This window comes from Leuciscus leuciscus (assembly GCF_965113295.1).
Source record: "Leuciscus leuciscus genome assembly, chromosome: 24".
Classification (NCBI taxonomy): domain Eukaryota; kingdom Metazoa; phylum Chordata; class Actinopteri; order Cypriniformes; family Leuciscidae; genus Leuciscus; species Leuciscus leuciscus.
The window spans coordinates 16,745,860-16,773,194 of NC_138723.1; the positions used below are offsets into that span (position 1 = coordinate 16,745,860).

The 27,335-nt window shown below is 37.7% G+C and overlaps 1 protein-coding gene across 1 annotated transcript; it reads right to left on the minus strand.

Moving 5' to 3' along the window:
- On the minus strand, window positions 1–26,916 carry mtnr1bb (melatonin receptor 1Bb). Its single transcript, XM_082157518.1, has 3 exons — window positions 26,593–26,916; window positions 26,241–26,487; window positions 1–1,800 (listed from the first exon to the last, which is right to left on the minus strand). The coding sequence occupies exons 2-3, from the start codon at window positions 26,434–26,436 to the stop codon at window positions 953–955; spliced, it is 1,044 nt and encodes a 347-aa protein (XP_082013644.1). The 5' UTR covers window positions 26,437–26,487; window positions 26,593–26,916; the 3' UTR covers window positions 1–952.
- Window positions 26,917–27,335: the final 419 nt, after the last annotated feature.

Below are 27,335 nucleotides of genomic sequence, written 5' to 3' on the forward strand. Positions count from 1 at the left end.
TTGAGGTCAATGGAAGAGCATGTTCTCACACAGCACAATCCCACTGCATGGAACGTCTCGTAATGTCGGGAGGATTAAAACGCACATTGTAAAATCAAGTAAAAAACAAGCACAGAGAACAACAGTAATACATTCGACTAATACTTTCCCTTTTTAGCCTTCTTTTAATTGAAATTCCGGTAGCGTTTCGCTCCCAGATCATTTGTTGAAGAAATATACGGTTTCACAGTCATGCACGTTTCCTGGCAAAGTAATAACCCCAAAGTCATGAATGACATTTAATGTTTGACAGATAAGAGGTGAACACAAATTGAAACTGAAGACTGACTGACCGCACGCTGTCATCGTTCATTTTGAAAAAGCTAAATTTCTCTTTGTGGGATCCACATGAGGTGCTTTTTTTTAAGTTTGTGCTTTATCTTGCTGTGCTGGAAGCTCTTCGCTCATTAAAGAGCTGTTGATGTTACATTTAAATTAGGATGCTCCCAGAACATCATCTGGTTCGATAAGACAAACGGATTTGGTATATCAGATACTTGCCGTCAATGTATTAACGTTTGGCACCTTGAATAAAAGCATTTTTTTCCCGTATTTCATGTGAAAGTTCAAGTGTAAGGCAGAATTTCTGAATTGATAAATATGTGAAGCATACTGATTTATACAACATATATACAACAGACCCACAAAATTTTACAAAATGTCTTCAATAAATAGTCCATATATACATGGATTTAAAAGGTACTTAATTTTAATATAAACTGTGAGTTAAATATTCCTTCATAATAGTGTTTTGGAATGGATCACAACATCAAAAATAAAACAAGCACCCTGAGTTGTGTATAATGGTTTTGTAGCATTAAAAAAAGTCAAGTGTTCACAGTTCCAAGTGTATAAATTTGCTTCATGCATCCATGATGGTTTTCTTTGAACAGTGATTGGCTGAAAACAAAAGTCACTCGTTGTTATTGATGGCCGGCGAGGGTTTGCTCCTTATCCCATCTGTGCCGGCCCTGGAGGTCTCGGTCACAAACCTCCGAGGAATCCACACCGACGTCATGATCCGCACATACTCCTTTCGGAAGTTCCGATTGAGGAGTCCGTAAATTATGGCGTTGAGGCAACTGTTGAAATAGGCCATAAAGTAGCTGACCACAAAGAGCCACTCTGGAACACGCGGAGCCATGACCTCTGGGTCGATGGCCACCACCAGTCCGATGAGATTGAGCGGAGCCCAGCAGATTGCGAACAAAACGAACACCACGAACATGGTGACGAAGTTGCGCAGGTCGCTGGGCCTCACCCTGGAGCGTTCCTCGCTCTTCACCTTCCGCCTCACCTGGATCACCAGAACCCAAATCCTCAGGTAGCAGAAGGTCACCACGCCGATGGGCACCAGGAAGTGAACCACCACCACGACCACAGTGTAGGAGCTGCTGGCAGTCTGCGTGAAGGTGCAGGAGTAAACGCGGGGGTCGTAACTCAGCGACCCCACGAAGAAGTTTGGAAGAATGGCCAGCACAGTGAGCGCCCAGATCAGGGCCACTAACAGCAGCGTGTTCCGGTAGCTGTAGAGACGCCCATAGGCAAAACTGTGACAGATGTAGCAGTACCGGTTGATGGCGATGCCGGTGATGTTGAAAACGGAGCCGATCACGCTCAGGCCCATTAGGAAGCCGCTGACTTTACACTGGGTGTCCCCCAGAGACCAGCCGTCGTGGAAGATCGCGTACAACACCAGCGGGTACGGATAGAAAGCCACCACCAGGTCAGCGAAGGCCAGACTGACAACAAACACGTTGCCTGAGCGAAAGAGAGCAAGAGAAAGAGGGCTTGTTAATAATCTTGTTTTTACCAGCACAATTTGTTGCCAGATCAATTTTATGTGAATAAAACATAAAAACCATGATTTTAACTTTCACAATTTGACTGTGACCAGGTAAAAAATTAGCTTTCACATGAATTAAACAAATACATTTATATATATATAATATATATATATATATTATTAATATTTACTGAAGAATTGTGTAGATATGACTAAACCAATTATCATCTTGAAGATTAATTTTAGGTTTGGGGTCGGTAAGATGTTTTTTTTATTATTATTCAACGAGGGTGCATTAAATTGATCAAAAGTAACAATAAAGACATTTATAATGTTACAAAAGATTTCTAATTCAAATAAATGATGCTATTTTGAACCTTCTATTCATCAAAGAATCCTGGAAGAAAAAGTCATAGTTTAATTAAGCAGCAAATCAGCATATTAGAATGATTTCTGAAGGATCATGTGACACTGAAGACTGGAGTAATGATGCTGAAAATTCAGATTTGCCATCACAGGAATACATTTCATTTTAAAACATATTAAAATAGAAAACAGCTATTTTAAATTGTAATAATATTTCACAATAAAAAAAAAAATGATTCACTGTATTTCTGATCAAATGCATGCAGCCTTGGTGAGCATAAGAAACTACTTTCAAAGACAAAACCCAAACATTTGAACGTTAGTAGGGGGAGACTGGAAACAGTTGCAACAAGTCTTATTCCTCCAATCAGAAACATGCTAGAGTGATGACACTCATACTGCACATGTCAGGGCAGTGGCCAAGGACTTCGCCATCTGTCACACCACCTAATTCCGAAACTTACAGGCGAGGGATCGGATAAGTTACAGAGAGCAGGATACTGGACCAGCAGAAAAGTGTTCTCAGAGGACCAAGAGATGAGCCTCAGAGAGTATTTAAGAAGGGCAGCTGACTTATACTATGGGTTAAATCCCAAAGAGATAAGATAAATATGCGAGAAAAACTAATTTTAACAAGAGAATTAGGTAGCCTATATAAGAGAGAGAAAGACAGAGAGAGAGAGAGGGAGGAAGAGAAAGAGATAGACAATATTTACTTTGTACATTCAGGTTTGGAGGTTTGCCTTTCAACTAGCCTTTCACTACAACTGCAACTTTCCCCTTAAAGTGGAGTGAGACCAGTATGGCTGGTGTTGACTGGTTCACTGGCTTTCTAAAGAGGCACCCCACTCACTCGATAAGGCGTCCCCAAACCACGAGCCTTAATAAAAGTTTGTTGCATTGCAAATTGTTCAGTTCTTCCTGTCTGACACTGAAATATGGAGAGATTGAATAGCATCTGTAACACCTGCACACTGAATCTACTAGGCCTATGTTCTACACATAGACAAACAAAACTCAGTAACTGTTATTTGATAAATATGACTAAATAAATAATTATATAAAATACAATAATATTATATAATATATAAATAATATAAATAAATAATACTATAAAATTATAGTAAACCAGTTAATATTTTCAGAATTCTATGCTCATTGAGACAAGCTAAAGTTAAGTAGTGAAATGTGGTATTTTTAACATGTTGCAACCGTCCCTGATTGTGTTGCAACTGCCCTATGGATTGGGGTCAGTTGCAACATCTGGCTTCTTCCCTTCAAATAAATACTGTGAATGATGTGTCATATGTAATCATCTTTAAATGGTATGGGTAATTAGCAGACAGATGCAAGTTTAATATATGCAAATTTGGTTGGTCTAGTCCAAATAGTGTCTGAGTGAGAGAAATGCAAAAAGTGTTGCAACCGTCCCCAGTCTCCCCCATTGACACTATACGCTTTTTAGTTTTTATGCCAAATTTTTCTGTTTTCATGGCAACTAGCACACATTTTATTTTTTGTGAGCTGTACATGAGAATCATTTCATGCGTTTACGTAAGTAGATTTATGTTGACTATTTCGCGGTACACACGTTACTTTCGATGCACCGTTTACAGCCTTTGCTCCTCTAAGCCTGTGTGGTGGCACTTAAATTTAATATAGGGGTAAACTCATGTGAATGACAAGTTGAGAGCCAGAGAATAAATGAGAGAGGAAACAAGAATCAAGAATAACAAAGCTACTGAGCAAAAAGGAAAGAGAAGGCTGAATCACATCAACTTCAAAAGCAGGATCTCCAGGGAGTGTGAAGCCTTTGATTACACTGTGACAGCAGAGAACACATCGCTCTCTAAAACAATGCACTCTGCCCTCTCATATTCATCTCATGCATGGTCTGCTGCGTTAAAACGAACAATCCATTAACTCACTTTCTTATGTTAAACAGTCATCATTTACAGATTACTGTATGCATAGAAACAGCTGACTTAGTCATCTTAGCCCTTTATTCCATTTTACTGGTGGCAAATACCTGCGTACAGACACATTTGCTTCAGATGCATGCTTGTATATTGAGGTATCATTTTCAGAAAGTGATTTCCCTGCTAGAATAATAATAAAAGTGGAAAGAAGTGGAAAGAAGAATCTTACAAACACATGCAAGGTCACATTTTACCTCGTGATTAACAGATGTATTTTTCATAAAATAATTTTAGGATCAATACGATTTTTGTGCATCATGATATTATTTTCATGACAAATAAAAAGAACATTTCCCCCTTGACGTATTACCATAATGCGTCAGATATTTTTTTTTTAATTTGTTGTTATATTATTTATTTATACAAATGAATTTTAACTTATACAATTATTTATTTATATACTTTAAATCAATACGTAATACTAATAACATCTACTCACATAAACACAGCATACATGAGTAGTTTAAATACAATTCTGTAGTGAGAATAAGATTTGTCTTACAGTAAAGATAACTTTAGGGCAGGGACTCAAGTGAAAAAAGGGCACTTCTCATAATTATAAAAAATAAAATAAAATAACATACCAATTTATTGTAATTCCCTCACATTCACACAATTGTTTCATACTCAACCGATTTCAAAAAAACAAAAAACAAAACAAACAAAAAATCAGTAAAGGAAACTATTTTTCTATACCACTAGTTTCAAGTTTATATTTAGAATAACTTACTGCACCAATTAGAGGGACATAGTTTCACTAATAATTTGTTCTTCTAAGTTTACCAAAACAAGCCAATTTGCATATTTACTGTAAACAAAACATTTCAGGGGAAAAGACTCTTGATGCAAATCATTAACTGGAGAAGTTCTGTGGTGATATGCTTTAGTTATTTTGTTTATCCTATTCACCTGCAGTACCTTGTCAAATCTATGCAAATTAGCACATTGTGATTAGTTTGCACCTAATTTGAATATCAATGTGGCGATTGTGATGACATTATTATTGTGATGACCCAAATTTTACTGCATTCACCTGTAGTGTATTAACCTGTATGGCCATGATATATTGCCTTTTAAGTGTCAGCGGACAGAAGGAGAAAACACAGGTAATGCAATCACACTGATGGTTTATTTACAGGAAGAAGAGAACGAGCAGGAGAAACAGGTAAGCTTACACTGAGAGGTTTGGTTGAATGACTCAGCTTGTGGATAACTCTCTTTGTCTTTTGCAGGTGCGTGGCGGACCATGGTGACTGATGATGGTGAAGCTGGGCTGAAGAACAGGGATCTCAACAGGTGAGCAGAACAGGTAGTCGGGTAAGTTGAGCGGTAGTGATCAACAAGACCAGACAGTGATGGTGTGGTGAGTGACTGACTGCTTAAATACTGTGATGGTGACAGGGTTGATGAATTAGAATTTGGGTGAGGCTGATCGAGTGGGTCTGGTGTAGATGGTGTTGACTAGGGCCCTATGAAATCCGTTTTATTTTTTCCCAAATTCCGATTTTTCAAATTTTTTCTTTTTCTGGATTTTTTAAATTTTTGACTACATTAAATAGTTAAATTAATTTTAATAAATTAATTGAAATCATTTAAGTTATACAATTTAACAAACTTATACAGTTTAACAAAAATGACATGTTTAGGGCCCTATGATATATGTTTTATTTTATGTTTTTCTCAAATTCCGATTTATTTTTACCAAATTCTGTGTTTTCTGTTTTAAGTTTTCTGGATTCAATTTGAATGGTTTAATTAATTTTTTGAATAATCACAAAGCATCTCTAATTAATTGAATTCATAAAACAACTATTTATTAATTTTAATAAATGTTAATTTCTAACAAAAGTTTTTTTTTATTTCAGAAATTCTGTGTTGTGTATTTTATTTTTTCTGGCAATCAAATAAAGGCATAAAACAATAATTTAATTGATTGATTTTTTTAATCATATTAAATTAAACAATAATTAAAACAAAGTTTTAATAATAATTTTTTATTATTATTAGTCTTATTATTACATTCAGACGTAGCTAAATTCTACTGTACAACAGTAATATAGCCTATTTCTGTTAAAATTTCAAGTTGTCAAATTTCAAGTTCCCATGAAGACCTTTGAGTTTCTGTGTGTTTGTGATGTGAAGTTTTTCTCAAATGAAACGGTGAAATGTTCGTGAAGTGACTCTCAGAGCGGCTCTAGAGATGAAGTTCATACATTCATGTCCTCATACAGTGAGGCGGCAGATGCTGACGCATCACGCGTGCTTCAATGTGTGTGTGTGTGTGTGTGTGTGTGGTAATGAAACCATGCGTCTGCACCATTCATTCACACAGAGACAAGCAGAACATGCAGGATTAATATTTAAATAGTCTTTTTGCGGTTTAATATTCACAGACACAGGTCTATATCGCGATCAGCCAAATTCCGTTTTTATGACTGTATTCCACGATTCTGTCCGCGTTTTCCACATCATGGAAATCATAGGGCCCTACCTTAGCTAAACCTTTAGCTAACTTATTACATTAGCTAGTAGCTCATGAGTGATGCTTGTTAGCAAGACACAAATAACTATATTTGTATTTTGGCTAATTCGCTGTAAAGACGAGACACTGGTAGCTTAGTCTTTTGTTCATCACCACTCACATCCACACACGCCAAGAAAAGCACAACTGGGATAGGAGCTGGGAGCGAATGCTGCCTGTCTGTGTGTCTGATGTGCCGATGTGTGGTGCGCGGAGAGAGAGTGAAGGCATCCGAACATGACAAAGTCTCCCGACCTGATGTTTAGATTTTTATTCAATAAACATTAGTTAGACAGGGAAGCTGTGTATATTCATTTATTTTTTATAAAATACCCTCAGAAAAAAGGAAGAAAAAGGGCAGGTGCTCAAGCCCCCTTTGATGTCTATGTGTGCATGTGCCTGCTGTGGGGAATATGTGCTTAATTATAATAATCATGCTTAATCATGCTAATTTTCTTTATGCACAGATTGCTTTTTATTTTTACATTTTTTTGGAGTAAAATTTGATCTGGACATATTCTTGCCGAGTTTCATGAGATTCACCTTTAAAAGAATAATAAATAATTGTATCAAAGTCATGAGTGGTGAAGAGCTTTAATCAGGCACACATTTTCCCCTCATTGCCTACAGCTTTTTCGACCTCCAGACCATTTTAACATTCAGTCAGTGCCTCTCCCCCTCCCTGCCCTAAGACTCTGGAAGAAACGTGAGGGCCATAAACATAAGAACCCCCATTAATCAGATTTTTTTTGTCGAAAGCGATGCAAAGCATTTGACATGAATTTTGTCAGATACCACCAATAGCAAAGCGTATACAAACCAAAAAATTAAAAAATAAAAATTGACACGGAGGAAAAGCTGTTTTTTCCCCCATACTTTTCAGCAAATGCCAAAAATCATTCCTGGCACTTCTCAGCATGACATTATAGAGATCATAACCCAATATTCTCTTCTGTTCATCGCTGTGGCCTTTAAAAATGATCCAAGAACTCAAAAACTGTTTCAGCCTCTCATGTTGAATTGACACTAACTTTTCTCTTTTCAGCTACTTCCTATTCTTAGCTTTGTTCACAGGATAAAACTAGCGAAATGATAAACACAATTACCCTGACCTACCTGAGCCCAACCTTTCATCTCAGTGCTTTCTTCTCTTTTCTTTAGACTTTTATCCCCATGCAGCCACTATAATTCAACCTGAGATGAAGCACATTCAAGGTCATACTGCTGCTCTGTAGATGAATGTACCATGAAATAATACACAACGAGACTCAGCTGCTATAAATGCCATTTTTGTGTTCACATATAAACCAACCTGTGAGTAACATACACAGTTTTAAAATCTCTAAAGCCAGTTAATGTTTTAACTTCATACATGGTATACAATCGCTATATAGGCTAATCCTCTTACAAAAGGGCATATGAATGAATGCCTTTAGTATTTTTATATTAATAATGCCTTTGGTCACATTAAAAGCTCCTGTTTATATTCATATTTCTTTATACTTTTATCAAAATATGTACAACATATACAAGAGAAGATAAATGAGTAATGTGTTTGATTAATGGTGTACTGTGTGTGTGTGTGTGTGTGTGTGTGTGTGTGTGTGTGTGTGTGTGTGTGTGTGTGTGTGTGTGTGTGTGTGTGTGTGTGTGACAGAGCGAGACACAGCAATCTAGTCTGATGTGAATATGTGCACGTGACATGAATGTCTATTTAAAATATTCAAAATTGAGTTGTGTTCATACACCTTTCCACATTCACACCTTTCTACACCTTTTGACAAACACATTTTCATGATTTTCCATGACTTTTTCATTTCTAAAAGCGTAAATTTTCTCTGATTTAAGTATCCGCACCCGATGGTCAAAGTTATTATTCTTATGTGTGGTGGTTACGTGAGGATAAATGGATGATCATCACCTTCAACAGCGGACTCGAGGCGACGGTTGATGCGTGCATCTAATACAATGATGAATTAGCGCTGCTTTTAAATTAACATTTCTTTAAAACAAAATTTATTTGACAGAATTATGCCATTTTCTTAATGGCATAAACAGGCTTTACTCCCTTGAAACTTAAACTGGAATGGAACATGCTCATATTTTAGAGAATGTTGTTAATATTTTCGTTAAAGGGATAGTTCACTTTGAAATACATTTTTGGTATGTTTTAGCTCACCTCAAGGGCATCCAAGATGTAGGTGTCTTTTTTTCCGCAGTAGTTTCAATTTTGATATTTTTAGGTCAAACCGTTCTTGTCTGTCAGTCATATCATGCAGTTTTCTCACACAAACCGCTCGTTTCGTGTCTTAGGCCATCAATGTGTACTTACGATGGGGAATTGTTTAATTTGGACGACGGGGAATTGTTTTAATTTGGACTCTGTGCATGCTCTTTGAGGTGGTGACCATAGACCTGCATTATATGACAGACAGACAAGAACGGTTTGACCTAAAAATATCAAAATTGAAACTACTGCGGAAAAAAAGACACCTACATCTTGGATGCCCTTGAGGTAAGCTAAAACATACCAAAAATTAATATCAAAGTGAACTATCCCTTTAATAATGATTTATCTATCCAACCGCGACCCACCCAAAAATAATCAGAATGTTATTTTTATTAGCCTACTTGACCCGCCCGATCCGCGGATTATCCGCAGAGCCCCCGCGGATATAACCGCGATCCGCGCATCACTATAATAATTTTGTCTGCTTCTGCATCCATTGCATATAGAGCTGTTTTACTTAATTTTCCGGGCCAGAACGTCTACATTTGGTTGTTTTGGCAGTGTATAGTGTAAATGCAAATATCGGATACGGGTCACTTTTAAAAGATGATGTAAGTGGGTCGTCAAAAAAATCGGATATAGTCAGCAAATCGGAATTGGGCATCAAGACCTGCAGTGTAAATGCAGCCTAATTTAATGGCATATAAATGTCACATTCAACTTTGAATCTGGTCTTTGGTCTTTTTTACCATGTCCTGAAAAGTAGCAGTTTTGAACGTAATGTAAACGTAAATGTCTTTGTCAGGTTTTCTTTCACACTGTAACTTTTCCAAATAGGAAATGACAGAGGAATCTGGGGAAAAGTTGTGGAGACAGAACAGAAGGGAAGGGTTCTTATGTCTATAAGGGTCATTATAAAAGCACTTGAGCAGGGTCAGACAGGGTTATGAAACCCTCAGAGTACAGTATAAAATGATACATGCATGCCCTGCTCACCTGTCAAAGACTTTAAGCGTAGAAAAGAAGAGCTACAGCTGTAAGACACTCCTGCTTCAACATGCCCACAAGACTGGTGGCCTTATTTGCTTTTCCTTAAGGATCTGGACAACCTTTGCAAAAAGATTTTAGGAAGCCATGCCAAGAGCAATATTAAATCTTGACCCTGACATTTCTAACCAATGCCTTTGAGGAATTCCTTTATTGTGTCCAGGCAGTTCATCCAGACAGGTACAGGAACTCTTGGGAATAAATGACCACACAAATCAACAGAATAAAAATACAGGGCAGTAGTGCATCCCTCATAAATGGCTATTTAATATTTCCTTTAAAAGAAATTGAGTCAATAGTATGATTAATTCACTGTATTATTTATAATTTTTTAGGGTTTTAATCATGAATGTAATAATAAGATTAACCCCTTGGAAAAACCAAAAGGTCAGTAAATATAGCTAGAGAGAATAGACAAAAAAAGAAGCCAAATCATCAGCAGAAATCCACGCTGTCCTTTCTGACTGATCCATGCAAATCCTATTTGTTTTTCAGACAGCTTCCTGAGTTAAGTATTTAGGCTTGAAGTATTTCATTGCACTGTCCATGGTGCTGAAACCATACTCCAGCCATGTCACAGTGCGAATGAAGACAATTCACATTTACATAGCTTTCATTTCAAGTTAACAACACAAACAACTAGCGAGAAGGAGTATGTTTATATAAACTGAAAAATGCATTCATATTAAATGCCATATATACACAACAATTACAAAATAAATTCTTTCAAGTCTCTTTTGCTCACCCAGACTCCATTTATTTGATCAAAAACACTAATATTTATGTAAAATAGCTGTTTTGTGGAAAATTAGATTTTTTGGGGGGGATTCTTTCAAGAACAGACATTTAAACAGCATATAAATCAAAACTGCCTAATGTTACCGAATTAAATGTCAACCCAGGAAGAGGGAACGACTCTTATTGTTCTGAATCCGATTTGGACGAAGTGGACGATCTGGACAAAAACGCAATTTTCTCACACTGTAAAAAAGTAGTAACCTGCAATTGTTACGTTAAAGAGCAATTTCTCTTTTTTTTTATATAGGGATTATATAATTGGAGATACATTTTACATTTCAAAAACTTAAGGAAAAAACTGTTCGCTAACAGAAATTCTTTCCAGTATCTTATTGAAAACATATTCAATTTGAATAATTTGGTGCTTGCCAAACAGAAGTTACTTCATTTTTATTTATTTGTATTTTTTAACTTTTAACGAAAACACTGATTTGAGTATAGTATTGTTTGTAATCTCTGTTACATACTATCAACATTGTTTCTCTACCTTGGTAACAGAGTTTGACGGTAACATATATACATATATATATATATATATATATATATATATATATATATATATATATATATATATACATATATATATACTGTATGTATATATATATATATATATATATATATAACCCCAGAACTTTTCTTTATTACACAAGAAAGGAATATATTGGAAGGAAGAAAAATGTGAACAGGATTGACTTGTGCTCTGATATGTTTCATTATCCTCTTACAGTTTTTCTCGATTGCTTAAACACATTTCTTGAAACTATGCCTCGTATTCTCAAAACTGTAGACACAAATCCATAACGTCTCACCCAATTCCCCAAACATCCTATTTTCAGGTCAAAATGAAGCTCTACACTCAATACCATTCACTCTTACTGAAAAACCAAACTTTGCCCTCAGACTGGACACACAAGCCCTCAAAATCACACACACTACAACATACTCTAACACACTGGTGCAATAAATTCAAAACAACATTTCCAAAACTGGTAAGTTATGTTGCTTGTGCCCCCCACCCCACACACACACAAACCTTTTCACATGATGAACACAAAAGACACAACCAATGGATACATTGGCACATTTTTATTCATTCATGTACTACACAGTACAACACACACAATTTTTTTTTTTCTGTTTTAATTTAATTTTTTTACTCTCTCTATTTTTTTACTGTAATATATTTACAGTACTTACAGTAAGATGTGTGTGACCATCATATTACAGTAAAAGAGCACACCCAAACCTTATTCTAATATGGAATTGTATTGGAATGGTAAAGAATGTTGGTACGTGACAGGAGGCCCTCCACTCCTGTCAATATGATGAACAAGTCTAAGAATGTTCCACGTATAGTTGAAAATACCATAATTTGCCTAGAAAGAAAACATTCTGGGAGTCAAGACTATAAAGGAGAAAGGATGCCCTCCCTTCACTGTCTCACTCTGTGCCACTCTGTGTGACTGTACGTCTGCTGGCCTTTTCTTGCAAGAAAATAAACCTCATCAAAGACAATTGGAAATGTTTGTCTCTTATTCAGTGATAGAATTTTGTTTGCCACCACACCTCCCTGAAGGTTCTCGAGGCGACAGTAAAGCGACTCAAATTTGGCCTTACTCGTAGCCCAGCCTCCCTCATAGTCATACCATTGACAAAGACATGGGTAACTAGAGTGGCTTGAATTTCATCTGAGACTTGTCTTCTTGCCCTTATTCCTCCTCCTTCTTATCCCTCCTCGATCTCTTCCTTCATGTCTTTCTGGACCCATTGTTCCAAAACCCAATAAACTGATTCGGGCCCTTTTATCTATCTATGAATGATCTGATTGATGTGTGTTAAATTTTCACCTGGGTAATTGTGTGCTAACTGAGCTGAAGCTGTGCTGACTTGAGTGAACAATATTGAATACTAGAGCTTTCTAAATGACAACATGGTGTAGGCAATGAGAAATGAAGGGATTTGTGTGTAGAGTTTTGCAGTGACAGTTCAACAAATCTGAATCATGTGTCAAAACAGGGAATAGTGTTTATAGTTTAGTGAAATGTGTGTGCTTTTTGATAAATGGCATTATGGTTTTGAAATTTTAGTTCAAAAGCCTGGTTGTAGTGTTTAAGCAATCGAGAAAAACTGTAATAAACCCAAAAGAAAAACCTAACTATGAATGATTTTGCTCAAAATAAAACTTCTTTCAGAGAGTGAAAGGTGATCCATGTGTAATTAGAGGAAATTGAACACTGAGAATGGCTTACGGTTCACTCTGAGCTCAATTCCACTTGAGTTCAAGAAGTGTAATTACTAATGGAGGAGGATGACCTTGAGGAACTTCACATGCAGCCTCATTTATGTGCTCATTAGCACAGCATCTGCGCTGTTACTCATAATTGATAAAATCTGATACCACATGCGACCTCTCCACTGCATATGATTAAGCACCAAGTAAAACAAAAATGAATTGAGAAAATGTTACAGCGAATGAATTCAGAATATTGGTGTTGACACAATGATAATGACATGCAGTGACTAAATTATTTTGTTGGCTTGAGAAAGCTAAAACATGCTAGCAGAGTGCTCATTTATATTAGAAACATCCCAGCAACAAGCTAAAACATGTTAGCAATGTGTTAAATCATGCTAGAAACGTATTAAAACATGCCGAACCAAACCAGCTTTTACGAATAGGGTGTCATTTTCCACTGTGGGGCTGATAACAGTCAGAGCTCTTTGGAATGTAATACAAATACTTGGTAATGAACGAGTTTACAGACAATATAAGATATAGCGACCGCGTTATGAAGGATAATCAGATATTTCTTTTAATTGTATTATTAACTTGCGTTAACTTCGCTCAAATAGCGCACTTGGCCAGCTACAGAGAAATGGCAGCCATGCAACAGACAAGTGACCAATCCTAAGTAGTAACAACACTACCCAACCGTATATATGTCTGTGTGTCTGTGTGTGTGTGTGTGTGTGTGTGTGTGTGTGTGTGTGTGTGTGTGTGTGTGTGTGTGTGTGTGTGTGTGTGTGTGTGTGTGTGTGTGTGTGTGTGTGTGTGTGTTCATCATTAGAGGAAATAGACAGCAACATCAGGCATTATGCAGACCAAATTCAAACCTGGGTTACTTACAGCTCTCATATGTCATAGGCATGCGCAATACATTACCCACTGCTTTCAATGTATCATATCAGCAAAATGGCCTGATCACAACCTTTTATCATTTCAAAAGGTTTTCATCAGTGAGGAGCGTGGCATTAAATGTGTAGTTTAAATGTGTAAAGTATAAACCTTGATCCTGAAAGGTTAAAGTCCTCTTATCAATATTAACCTAGCTGGAAATTATACTCAGTCCAGCAGTTACATTTTTTATCCATCCATTATAACATGCAGCAGGATGAAGGACTCGGTCAAGGCAAATTACTGAGGAACAACTTATCTGTTCCTTTGGAGTGATGTATTCACAAGGTCATTTCACACTGGGTAAAATATGGAAATCATTTTGGGATATGTAGATGAGGACGGTGACATGTTTTTTGTTGTATTTTTACGGATTGCAAATTGTGGCAGGGGTCCAGTCTTTGGGGGTATGTGAACTAGGAATGATGAAAAACTGGACTGAGGCCCAAATAGAACACCAAGGGCTAATCTTAATTGGTACCCGGAAAACATGCACTCTCAGTAGAACCAAACGACAAGCACTACTGTTGTGCCCTTGAGCCATGGCCACTGCACTTCAAACAGCTCTCCTCACTATACCAAAGGATCCCAATGTCCTGAGGGGGCTCTATGATGCTATTACTATAGTATTATCTTTATACAACCATCATTATCTTATTTCATTAGCAATTAATAAAATAAACTTACATGAAATAACAGATATTATAGTTGAATTATTATTATGATGATGATTTGAATATAAGTTGCTTACTGAAAATGAACCTGCTTATTTCATGACCAATTATTAAAATGAACTATTATTCAATAATTACACCTACTTTTATTTCATTTCATTTCATTTTATTAACTCTTTCTCCACTCAACGTTGCCAGCGCCAGCATTTTTGATGATTTTCACAAAACTTTCATGGCCCCCAGAATATTTTGTTGTATTCATATATCTGAACATACAATAGATCAAAAGAAAGAACAGGGTCTTTGCTTTTAAACAAAACACAGCAAACGTGGGTAAACTTGAATGTGGGTAAGTTTCATAAAAAAAGCATAATTTTGAACAAAAAGCTGCACTTCGTCCAAATCGGATTCAGAACAATAAGAGTCGTTCCCTCTTCCTGGGTTGACATTTCATTCGGTAACATTAGGCAGTTTTGATTTATATGCTGTTTAATGTCTGAGGATCAGGTTAGTTTACAAATGTATGCAATGCTTCTGTTGATGTTTTCTGCTGCTGCTTCGCTTGATTCTGGATCTGGAGATTCTTAACTATTTTCAAAGATGCTTAATAGCACCCCCTACCGTATAACAGTGAAAACATGGAAAACCGGAAAATTCCATCAATGGCGGGGAAGCGTTGAGTCATAAATGACAAATTCTGTCAAAGTGTTAATTGGTCGTAGCCTGGAAATCCAGACCTAAATCTAAAAGAGTAACGGTCTGCCGTCGACTAATGAAAATCGGCAAGCTCGAAGGGCGGCACCAAACATGCATTTGAACATCTCACTGCACGCAATTGGATAACACTACGACCAATCACAACAAGTTATCGCTTAGATACCAGCGGAGCTAACTGGTAGATTAGACTCTTACCGTATCCGGACAGGCAAAACAGCAAAAACGCCCTTCTTGCAAAGGAACGATTCGAGCGCCGTCTTCTGTTCCTCTTTTAGATAAAAAGTCTAAATCTGTCATTGTAGCAGCCAAAGCCATTTCAAACAAATGGTGTTCATCCATAGCCATCTTGCAATGTTTACTAATGACTTTGACCGTTCGACGTCGCAGCGCTGTCGTCATCTCGCCTCTGGCCCGCCTATATCAGATAACCCGATGTGATTGGTGCAGCTCAGATAGAGGGGCATATTTAATGAGCGTCGTTACTCGACACCAGAGTAACTCGATGAGCAAATTCAACTTGTGCTCTCGCGAGAACTCTGGATTACCAAGGTAAATTGGTCGTAAAATAATCAGGATAATTTTCAGTAAGCCATTGTGCCCAAAATAAACTCGTGAAATTTCTCATACCTGATCACCCTTTTTGGGTTTACTTTGCGATAACCATCTAATTCTAAACCATCTGTATAATATCCATTAAATAACATATACACAAATTATGCACTACACAAAGAGGCTCTCGTCACACTCAAATTATTGCTCTTCCTACTCTGGAATTTGTAGTTTTCCTCTCAAAGTATAACTGCTGCCTGAGTTTCACGTCATTCTGCCAACACAAATTGAAAAAGACTACAGTACCACAAATATCAAACCACACCGGCTCCATCTCTACAATCCACCCTGTGTTCAGACAGCCCACTCTGAACCTCTGTTCCTTCCAGCCAAACACTATTACATCATTCAGCCCTTGGAACAGCCACATAAAAAACAATATCCTCGTTGAAGGCTTGTCAAAATGTCAACATGTTGACCTTTGACTCCTTCAAAGTGAATCAGATGAGTCATGGTGTAATGTAAATAAAATGTCTCAGATTATGTTATGTAACTGCAAACTGCAGAATAAACGACACAGAGGTTCATTTCTCCGGCTGTGGTGAAGATATACGTGTGTAGTGGGTTTGCTTAATTTTTCTTTTTTTCTAAAGAGTGTGGGTTTTTATTTCATGCTGATGTAAAAGTAAAGCTTTAAAGGGTTTAAAATGCTTTAGGCATGCAATCTTTGATCAGATCAAACTTGGGGTTCACGAAATTCAGATTGTGTGCCTCAGCCCACAATTCCCAATGATCAAATGATTTAGTCAAGAGCTTTGCATTATTATCACTGGTTGTAGGGGGTAGAATGATGGATTTCATTAAAGTAAAGTGATCACATCATGCCCCAATATACGCATGCATAAATGGATCTCGAAAATCTTGACATGCAGCACTTTATTTTTTTTCGGGTCTCTGGTTTGTGAAATCAGAAAGGATGGGTTTGAAGATCATTTTGCTGTTTTATCTCATGCCAAGGTAATGTCAGCATGCAGCATGTAAAACAGAGCATTTGCCTAGAGTTTGCAAAGCTGTGAAACCCTTCAGCGTCAGTTTAGTTTTGTTTAATTTAACATGCTTTATTATTTGTGCATTTGTTTGGCATTTCCACAAAAAAAAATTTTCAAAAATAATCCACACGCAAGATCACAAGTGACACCAGATTACTATCATGGCAACAATCCAACTGCAAGACCTTCGGTTTAAAGTGTCTGCTGAATGATACATCCTGAGACAACAATATCATGGTCCAGTGAGTATCAGGGCTGTGTCTGTTAAATCGGACGGAGACAGAAAGGGTGGACAAATATTTTTTTCATGCATTCAAATCCAAGAATCTTTCAAAAAGTTTAAAAGAGGCTGCCATCTTGAGAACAGACTGGCAAAGACAAACAGTTACTGCTGTGAACCTATCAAGTAAACATGAAAGCGAAGCCGAAACTTATTTGAACCTGCAGTAGAGCTATTTGGTAAACCGTTTGGTAGAGATTTCTTTTTCTACCCGTTAAATTTCAAATTCCTCCCTGGGCAATGACATTTGCTGGTACATCAGTGAGGGAAAGACTGGAAATAAAATATAAAAAAAAGTGAAAGAAGGAATAAGGGACATGAGCAAAGTTCTATTACATTGGTGAATTCACTTTTGATACATGCTCTCCTGGTGCCACTATAGCTCAACTGGACTGAGTAGATTGAATATAATTATATGATCTTCTAAAACCTCTTGAAAAAACAAGCCAAATTCAGTAAGGGAGATGCAAGCACAGGGGATGTAATAGACAAAATCACTTAACATTTACTGGGTCATTCATGTTATGAAGTACACTTTCGTGTCCCTATCATACAGTATCGTTCAAAAGGTCAGTAGGATATTGTTTTAATGTTTCGAAAGAAGTTTTATTAAATCAAAAATAGTTTTAAAAGTAATATTGTGAAATATTATTACAATTTCAAATAACTGTTTGCTATTTTAATATATATAAAAAATATATATATATTCCTGTGATGACAAAGCTGAATTTTCAGCATCCATTTTTTCCAGTTTTCAGTGTCGCATGATCCTTCAGAAATCATATGAAGATTTTGTGGTCAAATAACATTTCTTATTATCAATCAATGTTGAAAAGAGTTTGAAACATTATAAATGTCTTTACTTTTGATCAATTTAATGTGTCCTTCCTTGCTGAATAAAAGCAAATTTTTTTTTTTTTATATCTTACTAAAAAGTCATGTTTGTCAAAATATACAGAATAAAATATTACTTACATTTTTCACCCTAATATCACAAATAGGACACTGAACATAAATGAAACTAAATATTTTCACTAGGGTTCTCTGGGTCCTTTTGATTAACTTTTGGCATAAAAATATTCCAAATGTTTCACTGTTCCACTGTTTTTCACTATAAGAAAAGTTTACTTGGTATTTTTGTCTTGTTTTTCAGTACAAATGTCTAAACATTCTTAAATCAAGACACATTTACTTGAGAAACAAAATGACTTAATATATTTGTAACGGTTATGAACCTTTATGCCTTTTCTCAGTTTCTGTCATGTCTGTTCAGTTCATTTGCCCTCAATGTGTATCTTGATTAGTTAACCATTCACACCTTTTTCTGTTCTCCCTGATTACGTTCCCTTATAAAGTCTCCCTGTTCTGTTCAGTGCACTGTTGGTGATTGTATGTGTTTGTACCTTCATCTTCTGGAATAAACCACTATTGTTTGGATCTCGTTGTCTTTGTGAACTCCTTTTGAATTTGCCCCACGCAGCACCGTGACAGAATCACCGACCTCAAGAAGTGAACGTTTGGTGGCATTTTCTTTTCCTCTGCCTTTTGGTTCCATTTTTTGTTTTATGGATATCCCCGTTGTCCTCCTGTTGTGTTTAGAGCAGGGGGGAACAAACATTGGAGGACCACACACGGACCTTCCTCGAGACTGCATATTTGATGCACTACCCGGACTACTGCCTCTGCACATTCTACGAAGTGAGCTTGAACCGCTCATGCAGAGAGCAGTTGACCGGAGAAGGTCTGCGGGATAACTGCCTTTGTGGAGTAGGTGCTGGCGAGCTGTAACTCTCCCTTCATCCTCTGCCTAGGAGAAGAGGATCTCGCCAGCACCCTTCCAGAGTCTCGTCCCGCCGAGACCCCCTGTCCAGAGTATTGTCCCGCTGAGACCCCCCGTCCAGAGTCTCGTCCCACCAAGACCCCCAGTCCAGATTCTCATCCCGCCGAGACCCCCCGTCCAGAGTCTCGTCCCGCTGCCGCCTCACCGTTTGAGCCCTCAGCTAAGATGGTTGCTGCCATGCCTGCTAAGCCAGAGACCGTTCACGTCAGTCCTGCCGAGACAGAGACTGTTCACGTCAGTCCTGCCGAGCCATAGACTGTTCACGTCAGTCCTGCCGAGCCTGAGTCTTCTGTCCCCAAGCATGAGTCTTCTGTACACGAGCCTGAGTCTGTCTCCGAGCCTGAGTCTGTCCCCGAGCCAGAATCCTCTGCGTCGCCTGGGCTCGTCGGCTCTCCGGTTCCACCCTGGTCTCCTCTCCCACCTGCTCCGCATCGTCAGTCGGCCCCCTGGAGTCATCAGTCCTGCCTCCACCATGGCTCCTCCCTCTGTCGTCTCCGCCCTGGTCCCTCATGCGTTCTGTCTGCCCTTCACCTGTTCTTCATCCTCCTCCTGAACCCCCTCCCTCCCCCCGCAGTTGGTCATTCTACGGCGTGAGGACGTGTCTTCCGGGAGGGGGATGTACTGTAACGGTTATGAACTTTTATGTCTTTTCTCAGTTTCTGTCATGTCTGGTTCAGTTAATTTGCCCTCAATGTGTATCTTGATTAGTTAACCATTCACACCTGTTTCTGTTCTCCCTGATTACGTTCTCCCTCATTAGTTCCCTTATAAAGTCTCCCTGTTCTGGGCTGCATTTCCCAAAAGCATCGTAAGCCTAAGTTGATCGTAAAAACGATCGTACGATTGATCTTAATATTATGGTCTGTTCCCCAAAAGCATTGTAGCTTAAGTAACACTTGAAAATCTTCGTAGAACTACGAGTGCTCTGGAGTAATCGTACATCCCCAAGTGCATCGTAAGAAGACAGATTTATGAGGACACCTGCAGGACAACCGGCAGATTACACCTTTAACTTTATTCAAATGCAATGTGATTATAATGTAAGGTTTTGATTGTACTTTATTGTACACTTTATTACTCTTTTTTTTGTTGTTGGTTAAATTAATGTATAAATTAAATAATTAAAAAGGTCAGAAAACAAAACAAAAAAATATAAATAATTTAATCTAGTAATTTTAATCAAAATTAAATGAATGAACAAAAAATAAATAAAAGAAATCCTTTAAATCTGTTAAAAATGACATCTCCTCTAAAAGGACATTAATTTAATCTTTTTGAAAGGTATCTTTTTTTTGTTTTTTTGTTTTTTTTTTGTCAGTGCCTCCGCCTGTAGGTGCTTTATATAGACTTGTCTTGATTGCTAATCCACAACAGATGACAATTATTAGGTTAAACGTTCAGAATACGATTCCATATAAAGCTATATTTCAGCACTTCGTGAATGGACAGCGACTATTAAGTAGCACGTAGAGCGCGATCTCGCGCGTTCATGTTAAGTGCATTTTTGGGAAACGCTCGTGGAATTGCTGCGAGCGTTCGTAACCTTGCACGTAGAAAGCGCTCTTAAGAGCTAAGATACATCGTTATCGGGAAACCCGGCCCTGTTCAGTGCACTGTCGGTGATTATGTGTTACCTTGTGTGTGTGCGCGCGTGTACCTTCATCATCTGGAATAAACCACTATTGTTTGGATCTCTTCGTCTTTGTGAATTCCTTTGAATTTGCCCCAAGCAGCACCGTGACAATATTAAGTCTTGTTTATTGAAAATTTGATCAGAATACATGAGTTTATGCTTAAAAGGGGAAATATCTGCCAATGTGGGTTCAGAAAAAAAATCTTGTTAAACTTAATTTTGATGATTCTTTCATAAAACAACACTTAATATCTTAAGTCATTCTGCTTCTCAAGTAAATGTGTTTTGATTTAAGAATGTTTAGGCTATATATTTATACTGGAAAACAAGACACAAATACTTAAGAAAATCCTTTTTTGCAGTGTTTCCATTCTCTAATTGAATTGATTTAAGCCCCCAAAAAAAAAAAAATTAATGTTTTCTTGAGAATAGTGTTTTGATTAATCGTTTTATATTACCGGTATAATTCCCTTTCCATCTTGATAATATTTCATTAAATTCCTTTAACTATAATGACATTGTTAAGGAATGGACGCATATGCAGTTGAATAACAATAGCAATGGATTATGTAATATTATGTTGTATTTGTTGTTTTATCTCTAAAACAATCCATGAAATTTTGTATTCAAAAGAGCCATGGGCAAAAAAATATCAAAATGTACTACCTTTTTAGCTTTCAGTCATCGAGTTCATTTTATTACTGCTGTGTAAATAAGATATGCTTAAATGCCTGACCTTGAAAAGTTTATTTTCATAGATATAAAGTTGAAAAAGTATTGTATAACAAGAACGAGCCTACTATTTTGAAAATACTAGAAAAAAAGTGAGGTTGACTTCTTACTAGAGACCTGAGGTTATCGCTCAAAGGAACACACAACAAAAAGCGCAGAAAATCATCTGCTACATTACGGTCCTAAAGGCCTTGTGTTTAAAATCCTTGGTGTTGAATGTCTTTAAAGTGCCTAAAAAATCGATGTGTTGCTTGCCTCAGAGTAGACCCTAGCCACATAAAACTTTGTAGCTTCTAGAAACAGTTTTACTGCCCTGTGAGAAGGGTCTCCAGGCACTAAATAACAGCAGGTGGGCTGCTCCCTCCCTCTCTGAACGCTGTTCAGACAGTCTTTGGCCTGCAATCCCTCCAATTCACAGCTCTCCAGTCCAAACCCACCTTCTAACAGAATTGCCCAAGGGTCCTAAATGCACAAAGAGTTCAAAACAGATATTTGGATTTGTAAGAATGGCAGTCTTTCTTTGAAAGGCTCTGTTCTTCCTTTATTTCCCGCTTCTTCTTGAGTTTCTAAATGTCAGACAAACAAAGACCCATCCGCTTTGTTATTGGTGTTGATTTCTTTGGTCTCCCTGCGTGTTTCTGTTCGTGTGACAGGCAGAGGTGTTTCAACACTTGTTCAGGACATGAACACCCTACTGAGTTTCAGAGGCAGGCAATGAGGACAGCAGTTCAGTTATACCACACTCTCGCCAAGGCTCAAAAGCTGAGATGAGAAAATCAAGGAGAAATTCAAAATTCCACACACTCAGAGAGAGAGAGAGAGAAAGAGCAGAAATACACCTTATACGAGAAGCACCACAGATGCTGAGAGGCTTTGACAACTCTGCGGATGGACACTGACCCGATTTAAGTTTAATCATGCATAGCCCTGTGGCCGAGGAATAAGCATGAATGCACAAACTTCCCTCCGAACACAAACAAGAACCAAACACAATATATCTCTAAAGATTCCTTAAAGGAATAGTTCACCCAGAAATGAAAATCATTCATCCTTATGTTGTAAAAGAAAAAATCCTTCCGAAAAAAACAAAAACAAATTTACTTAAAATTAACTATATGTACTAACATTGAAATTAATAATTAGATACAATAGACTTATTATGTACATACATGTTTTTACATTGTACTTATATTTTATTTATATGTAATTTATTTATGTAATTACATTTGTAATTACACTGTTGACCTTCCCTTACACCTTAACCCACTCTTAAACCCACCCATATCACCACACCTGTCTCTAACCTTACCTGTGTCACACCTCAATAGCAGCAATATGTTTTACGATACAACATGGATACAGTAAGTACATTGTAATTATTTTTAGATGTAAGTACATAGTACTTAAAGACACTTAATATAAAGTGGGACCAAAAATATATTTCAAACAAATGCAGTTTTTTTTGTTGTTTTTTTACTTTTCTATTCAATCCAGAAAAATCTGGGAGGAAAATGTATCAGGGATACACATTAATGTTAATATTATCATTATTTAACCATGCTAATAAAAAATATATATTCTTGAGCAGCAAATCAGCTATTAGAATAATTTCTGAAAGATCATGTGACACTGAAGACTGGAGTAATGATGCTGAAATTCAGCTTTGCATAAATTAAATATAAATATATTAAAATAGAGTTATTATAAATGGTAATAATATTTTACAATTTTATAATTTGCAGACTTAAGAGATATTTTCAAAAACAAAATTCAAACTATGTCAGGGTGAGTAAACGTTGACAGTTTTCTATCCCTTTAAGTCCCAATATGAATCTGAACCTCAGATCTCTGACTTAATCAAAACTTACAGCTAACGTCATACCAGTCACAGTCATTTAGCGATCTCTAATCTTCTCCAAAGTCTTGGCTTCATGTCAAGCCTAAAGTCTTATTTTGTCTGACTTCAAGCTAAAATGATAAGACTACATTTCCCCAATCACAGCACAGAAACACTCAGTCTGTCTCATTTTAATGGTGTCCTGTGGCTTGCGATGCCATATTCACCACACACATACCTCAATGCTCACAAACATGTGCTGACGGTCATGCTGACTACTGTAACATCCATACTCATGTGGCAGAGCAGGGGCCTGCCAGGAATCTGACTTCACTTGGCACTCACCCCCCTTTCTAGAAACACGATTACATAACTTCACAGGGGACAGAGCAAGAGAGAGGGGCCAATGGACAGAAATACTCCAGAAGCCCTGGTCGCCATGTGCCTTCAAATGACAGCTGTACGAGTAACCCTGAATGTGAACTCGACATGGAAGTCTGATTAATAAAGCATGGCAATCTACATCCCAAGCGAAACACATGGAGAGAAAGAGAAAGAGTCTTTTTATACAGTCTCTTTCACACCCGTCCTCTCATTAGAATGTGCTTGGTTATCGTAAAAGATTTTTTACCAGACATAAATATTTTATCTCCAAGCTTTATCTGGGGTGATTACAAGGTGAATCTGCTCACAGGATTCTGGAAACATACCATTAGACACTTCTAGAGAATAAGGCTTTCAGTTTCCATTGTTTCTCAGCTCCTTGCCCTTGTTGTTAGTTCACACAGCGCGCACCACTAAAGATTCAATTTTCTGTGTGCATCATTTTGTGGCGTTTTAATGCCTCTTTGGGTGTTAGTGACAGTGTTATTACTTGTGTGAGATGCCTGATTGGCCCCGGTAATGACAAAAGGCTGAAAGATGAAGAAACAAATTCTCCTCCTTCAGAGAAGATCCACTCAGGCGAGAGGTGAGAAGACAGTGGCAAAAATCTGACAGCATTCATACTCAATCTAATGAGTTGGTGATGCCACCTCCATGTGCTTGAATAGCTCTGGAGGGGGAAGGCAGAGAGAGTCAGGAGTGTCTATCAGACAGAGGGTGATATAAGACTGCTAGTGCGCCTTTGAAGCAGACAGGTCTGGCTCTTGCTCAATGCAAAAAAGCATGAGCTTTGAAGCGAGCTTTTGTGTGAGTGCTCTCCACGCTTACACTCCTGGGCAAAAAAAAAAAAAAAAGGCTAAACACTAAGCTTTTAATTGTCTTAACGATAAATTATTGGTCAGCAAATTAGCCACATTTAAACAAATGCACTACTTAAAAAGGCATTGCTGTCTTTGGAAAACATCAAAGACAGAATTATGTTTTGGCCAGAAACACGAGTTGGTGATGCTCCAGAGCGGTGTCTTCGAAAATCTGCTGAGAAATATAATAATAAATGTATCTCTACCACAGTGAAGCATGGGGGAAGAGTGTCATTGTGTGCGGACTACTACACTGTGAAAAGTCATTTAATGCTTTGGAGTAGAGGAGAATATTGCAGAATGGCTTGCTTCCCACAAATGAAAAGTTGTTATCTGAGGAATGATCAGATGTTATTTTTTAACAAGACAATGCTCTTGCTCAAACTGCAAAGACAACCAAGAAGTGGCTTGAGAACAAGTCTATCAGGCTCATGTTTTAGCCTGGTCAGTGTCCAGATTTGGACCCTAGTAAAATTTGGTCTCACATTAAACTCAAATGAACTGGGTGACATTTTTCAACTACTCATGAACTGTTGTAAGCCATTAACATTGAGTGGAACAACACTGGCTCTTCTTCCTGTAAAAAGCTGTCTGTGAATAGTGGAAGGCTATTCTGTGCTAAGTTACTTTATCTAGTACAGTATTTGTGTAATTCTTGCTAATTTCCTGACCAGTGATTTGTGATTAAAATAGTTAAGACCATTGGCGCACTGGTGTGTGGAACGATCCCACAAACACTCACACACACATTGTCAAAGGCACTGAAAGAGCTTAAATCTGTCTCTCTTCTGAATCCCTCTGTGTCATACATCACAAGTCCAGCAGCAGTTTGACTCGTTCAATTGTTCAACTGCTCCCCTAAAACATTTTTTAAACAGGATTATGTGTGAAAACACAATTTGTTCATGTGTTAGGGGGTCATTCGAGTGGGTAATTAGATTTAACATCAAACGCATCCATTTACAATTAAATAAAAGGTCTAACAAGGCTCAGAAGGGTGGCAGATTTTTCACGGATGTACTCATCCAACTACGACTTAACTACAGTCATAAGTCTTTGAAGCCCAAACTGCTGAGAGTGATAAGCTGCTGTAAATTTTTCATGCCATGGTCAAGGTGAGGTGATCTTAACACTGCCTTAAGCTCAGACTTAAAAATGCTGAAACAAGGTGTTTCTCCCCAAAACTGTGAAGAACTTATGAGTGACAAAAATATTGATATGGTTGCTGGAAGCCTCAATTTCTTTATGCATGAGCACATTCAGTGCTAAAATGTTGCCTTTTAATTAAAACAAACTTTTAGCTGTCTACTTCCAAAAGAAGCTGACTTTTTAATATACTTTTGATGTTTGGGTACGGTTACATAAGATGTTTTGCCCATTTCAAGGCTTTTTTTTTTTTTACCACTATAATGTAATTCTTCACTAACACTATATAAACACTCTGATGTTAGTAAATTACTCCATAATTGAGGAGTGAGGTAAATAGTTATGTGTAAATGGTTTAAATTTTACTAACTTAAAACCCTAAAACACAGACGAGCATCTCAGAGAATAGAAGCACGTTTTTTCACCATGTATAATTTAGACTTAAGGCAGCATGTCAAAGGAGACTGGAGTCAAGTAAAGGAGAAACAAGTCATTTAGTACATTATTCATTAACTGTATCATTCACTAGCGCCTGTGAATCGCTTTATCAATGAAGAGCGCACGCACGAGTAGCACATAGAGATAAATGAAAGCTCACCAGCATTTCTCAGTTTCCGATTCCTGAACACCGAAATGATGACTAACAGGTTACCCAAAACATCCACCACAGTGGTGAAGATCAGCACGCTGGCCAGCACCGCTATTGCCCAGGCAGGGCGCGCGCTCGAACCCAACGCGCGACCGACGTGCCCCAATTCTGTGCTGTTCGTCAGAAAGGCGATATTTTCTGGCATCCCGGAACAACTTGTTCTCCGAGGTTTGGTTAGTAAAGTTGTTCACGGAACCTGAGGAAGTAAAAAGAAAAACTTCAGAACGGACCGCGCCTATAAAGTAAAAGAGTACATATTTGAATATATCGTATCTTTTCTTTGTATTGGTATTTCCCATACTTGTAAAAAGCGAGTCATTCCAGCTGCCTTTCAACAGAAGTTGGGAACAGTTGAGCCATGAATCTGTGTCGCCTGTGTTTGATCCGCGCGTCCCTCATTCCTCTCTCCAGAAATACGATATAGAGTCCGTCTCAACATCTTCTCAGCACCTCAAACTCATTTCTGTCTTGTAGTTCAGTTTTTTGTCTAGCGCGAATGTTCACCTTGCTTCCCCCTCACCTTAAAACTACTAAGGAATCCGACAGTCTTGGCGCCGTGTTGCCCCATGGCGACCGTTTCGTTCGCTCCAAGTTATTTTTTAAAGCAGCTGCTCGGAATTGTAAATCCAGCTCGTGATCAGAGGAGAAGCTGACTAGATGATTGGCTCGCGCTCCGAACTGAGGCAAACCACGCGCATCTCTTATTTGCGCGGGAGTTGTCATAACAACTCATGTGCTCCAGAACAGCTCGCCTCCAAAATATATACTCACTTATGGTCTCAGGCAACAAGGCAGGCTGTGGTGGTTATGTTTTATTTTAAATATAAAAGTGTTTCAGGAAACCAAAATGTACTTCTTGTGGTGACATATAAATTGGTTTTAGGCTATTCCTCAAAAACATGACGGTATCAAACTGTTTACATTAAGTTACAACAACAAGTGATTTTAAGGACGAAATTAGGTAAATGGATCCTCGAGGTAACAATTTTAATACTTTACATTGTTTACAACTATACAAATAGCACCTTAAATTGACATGCGTAA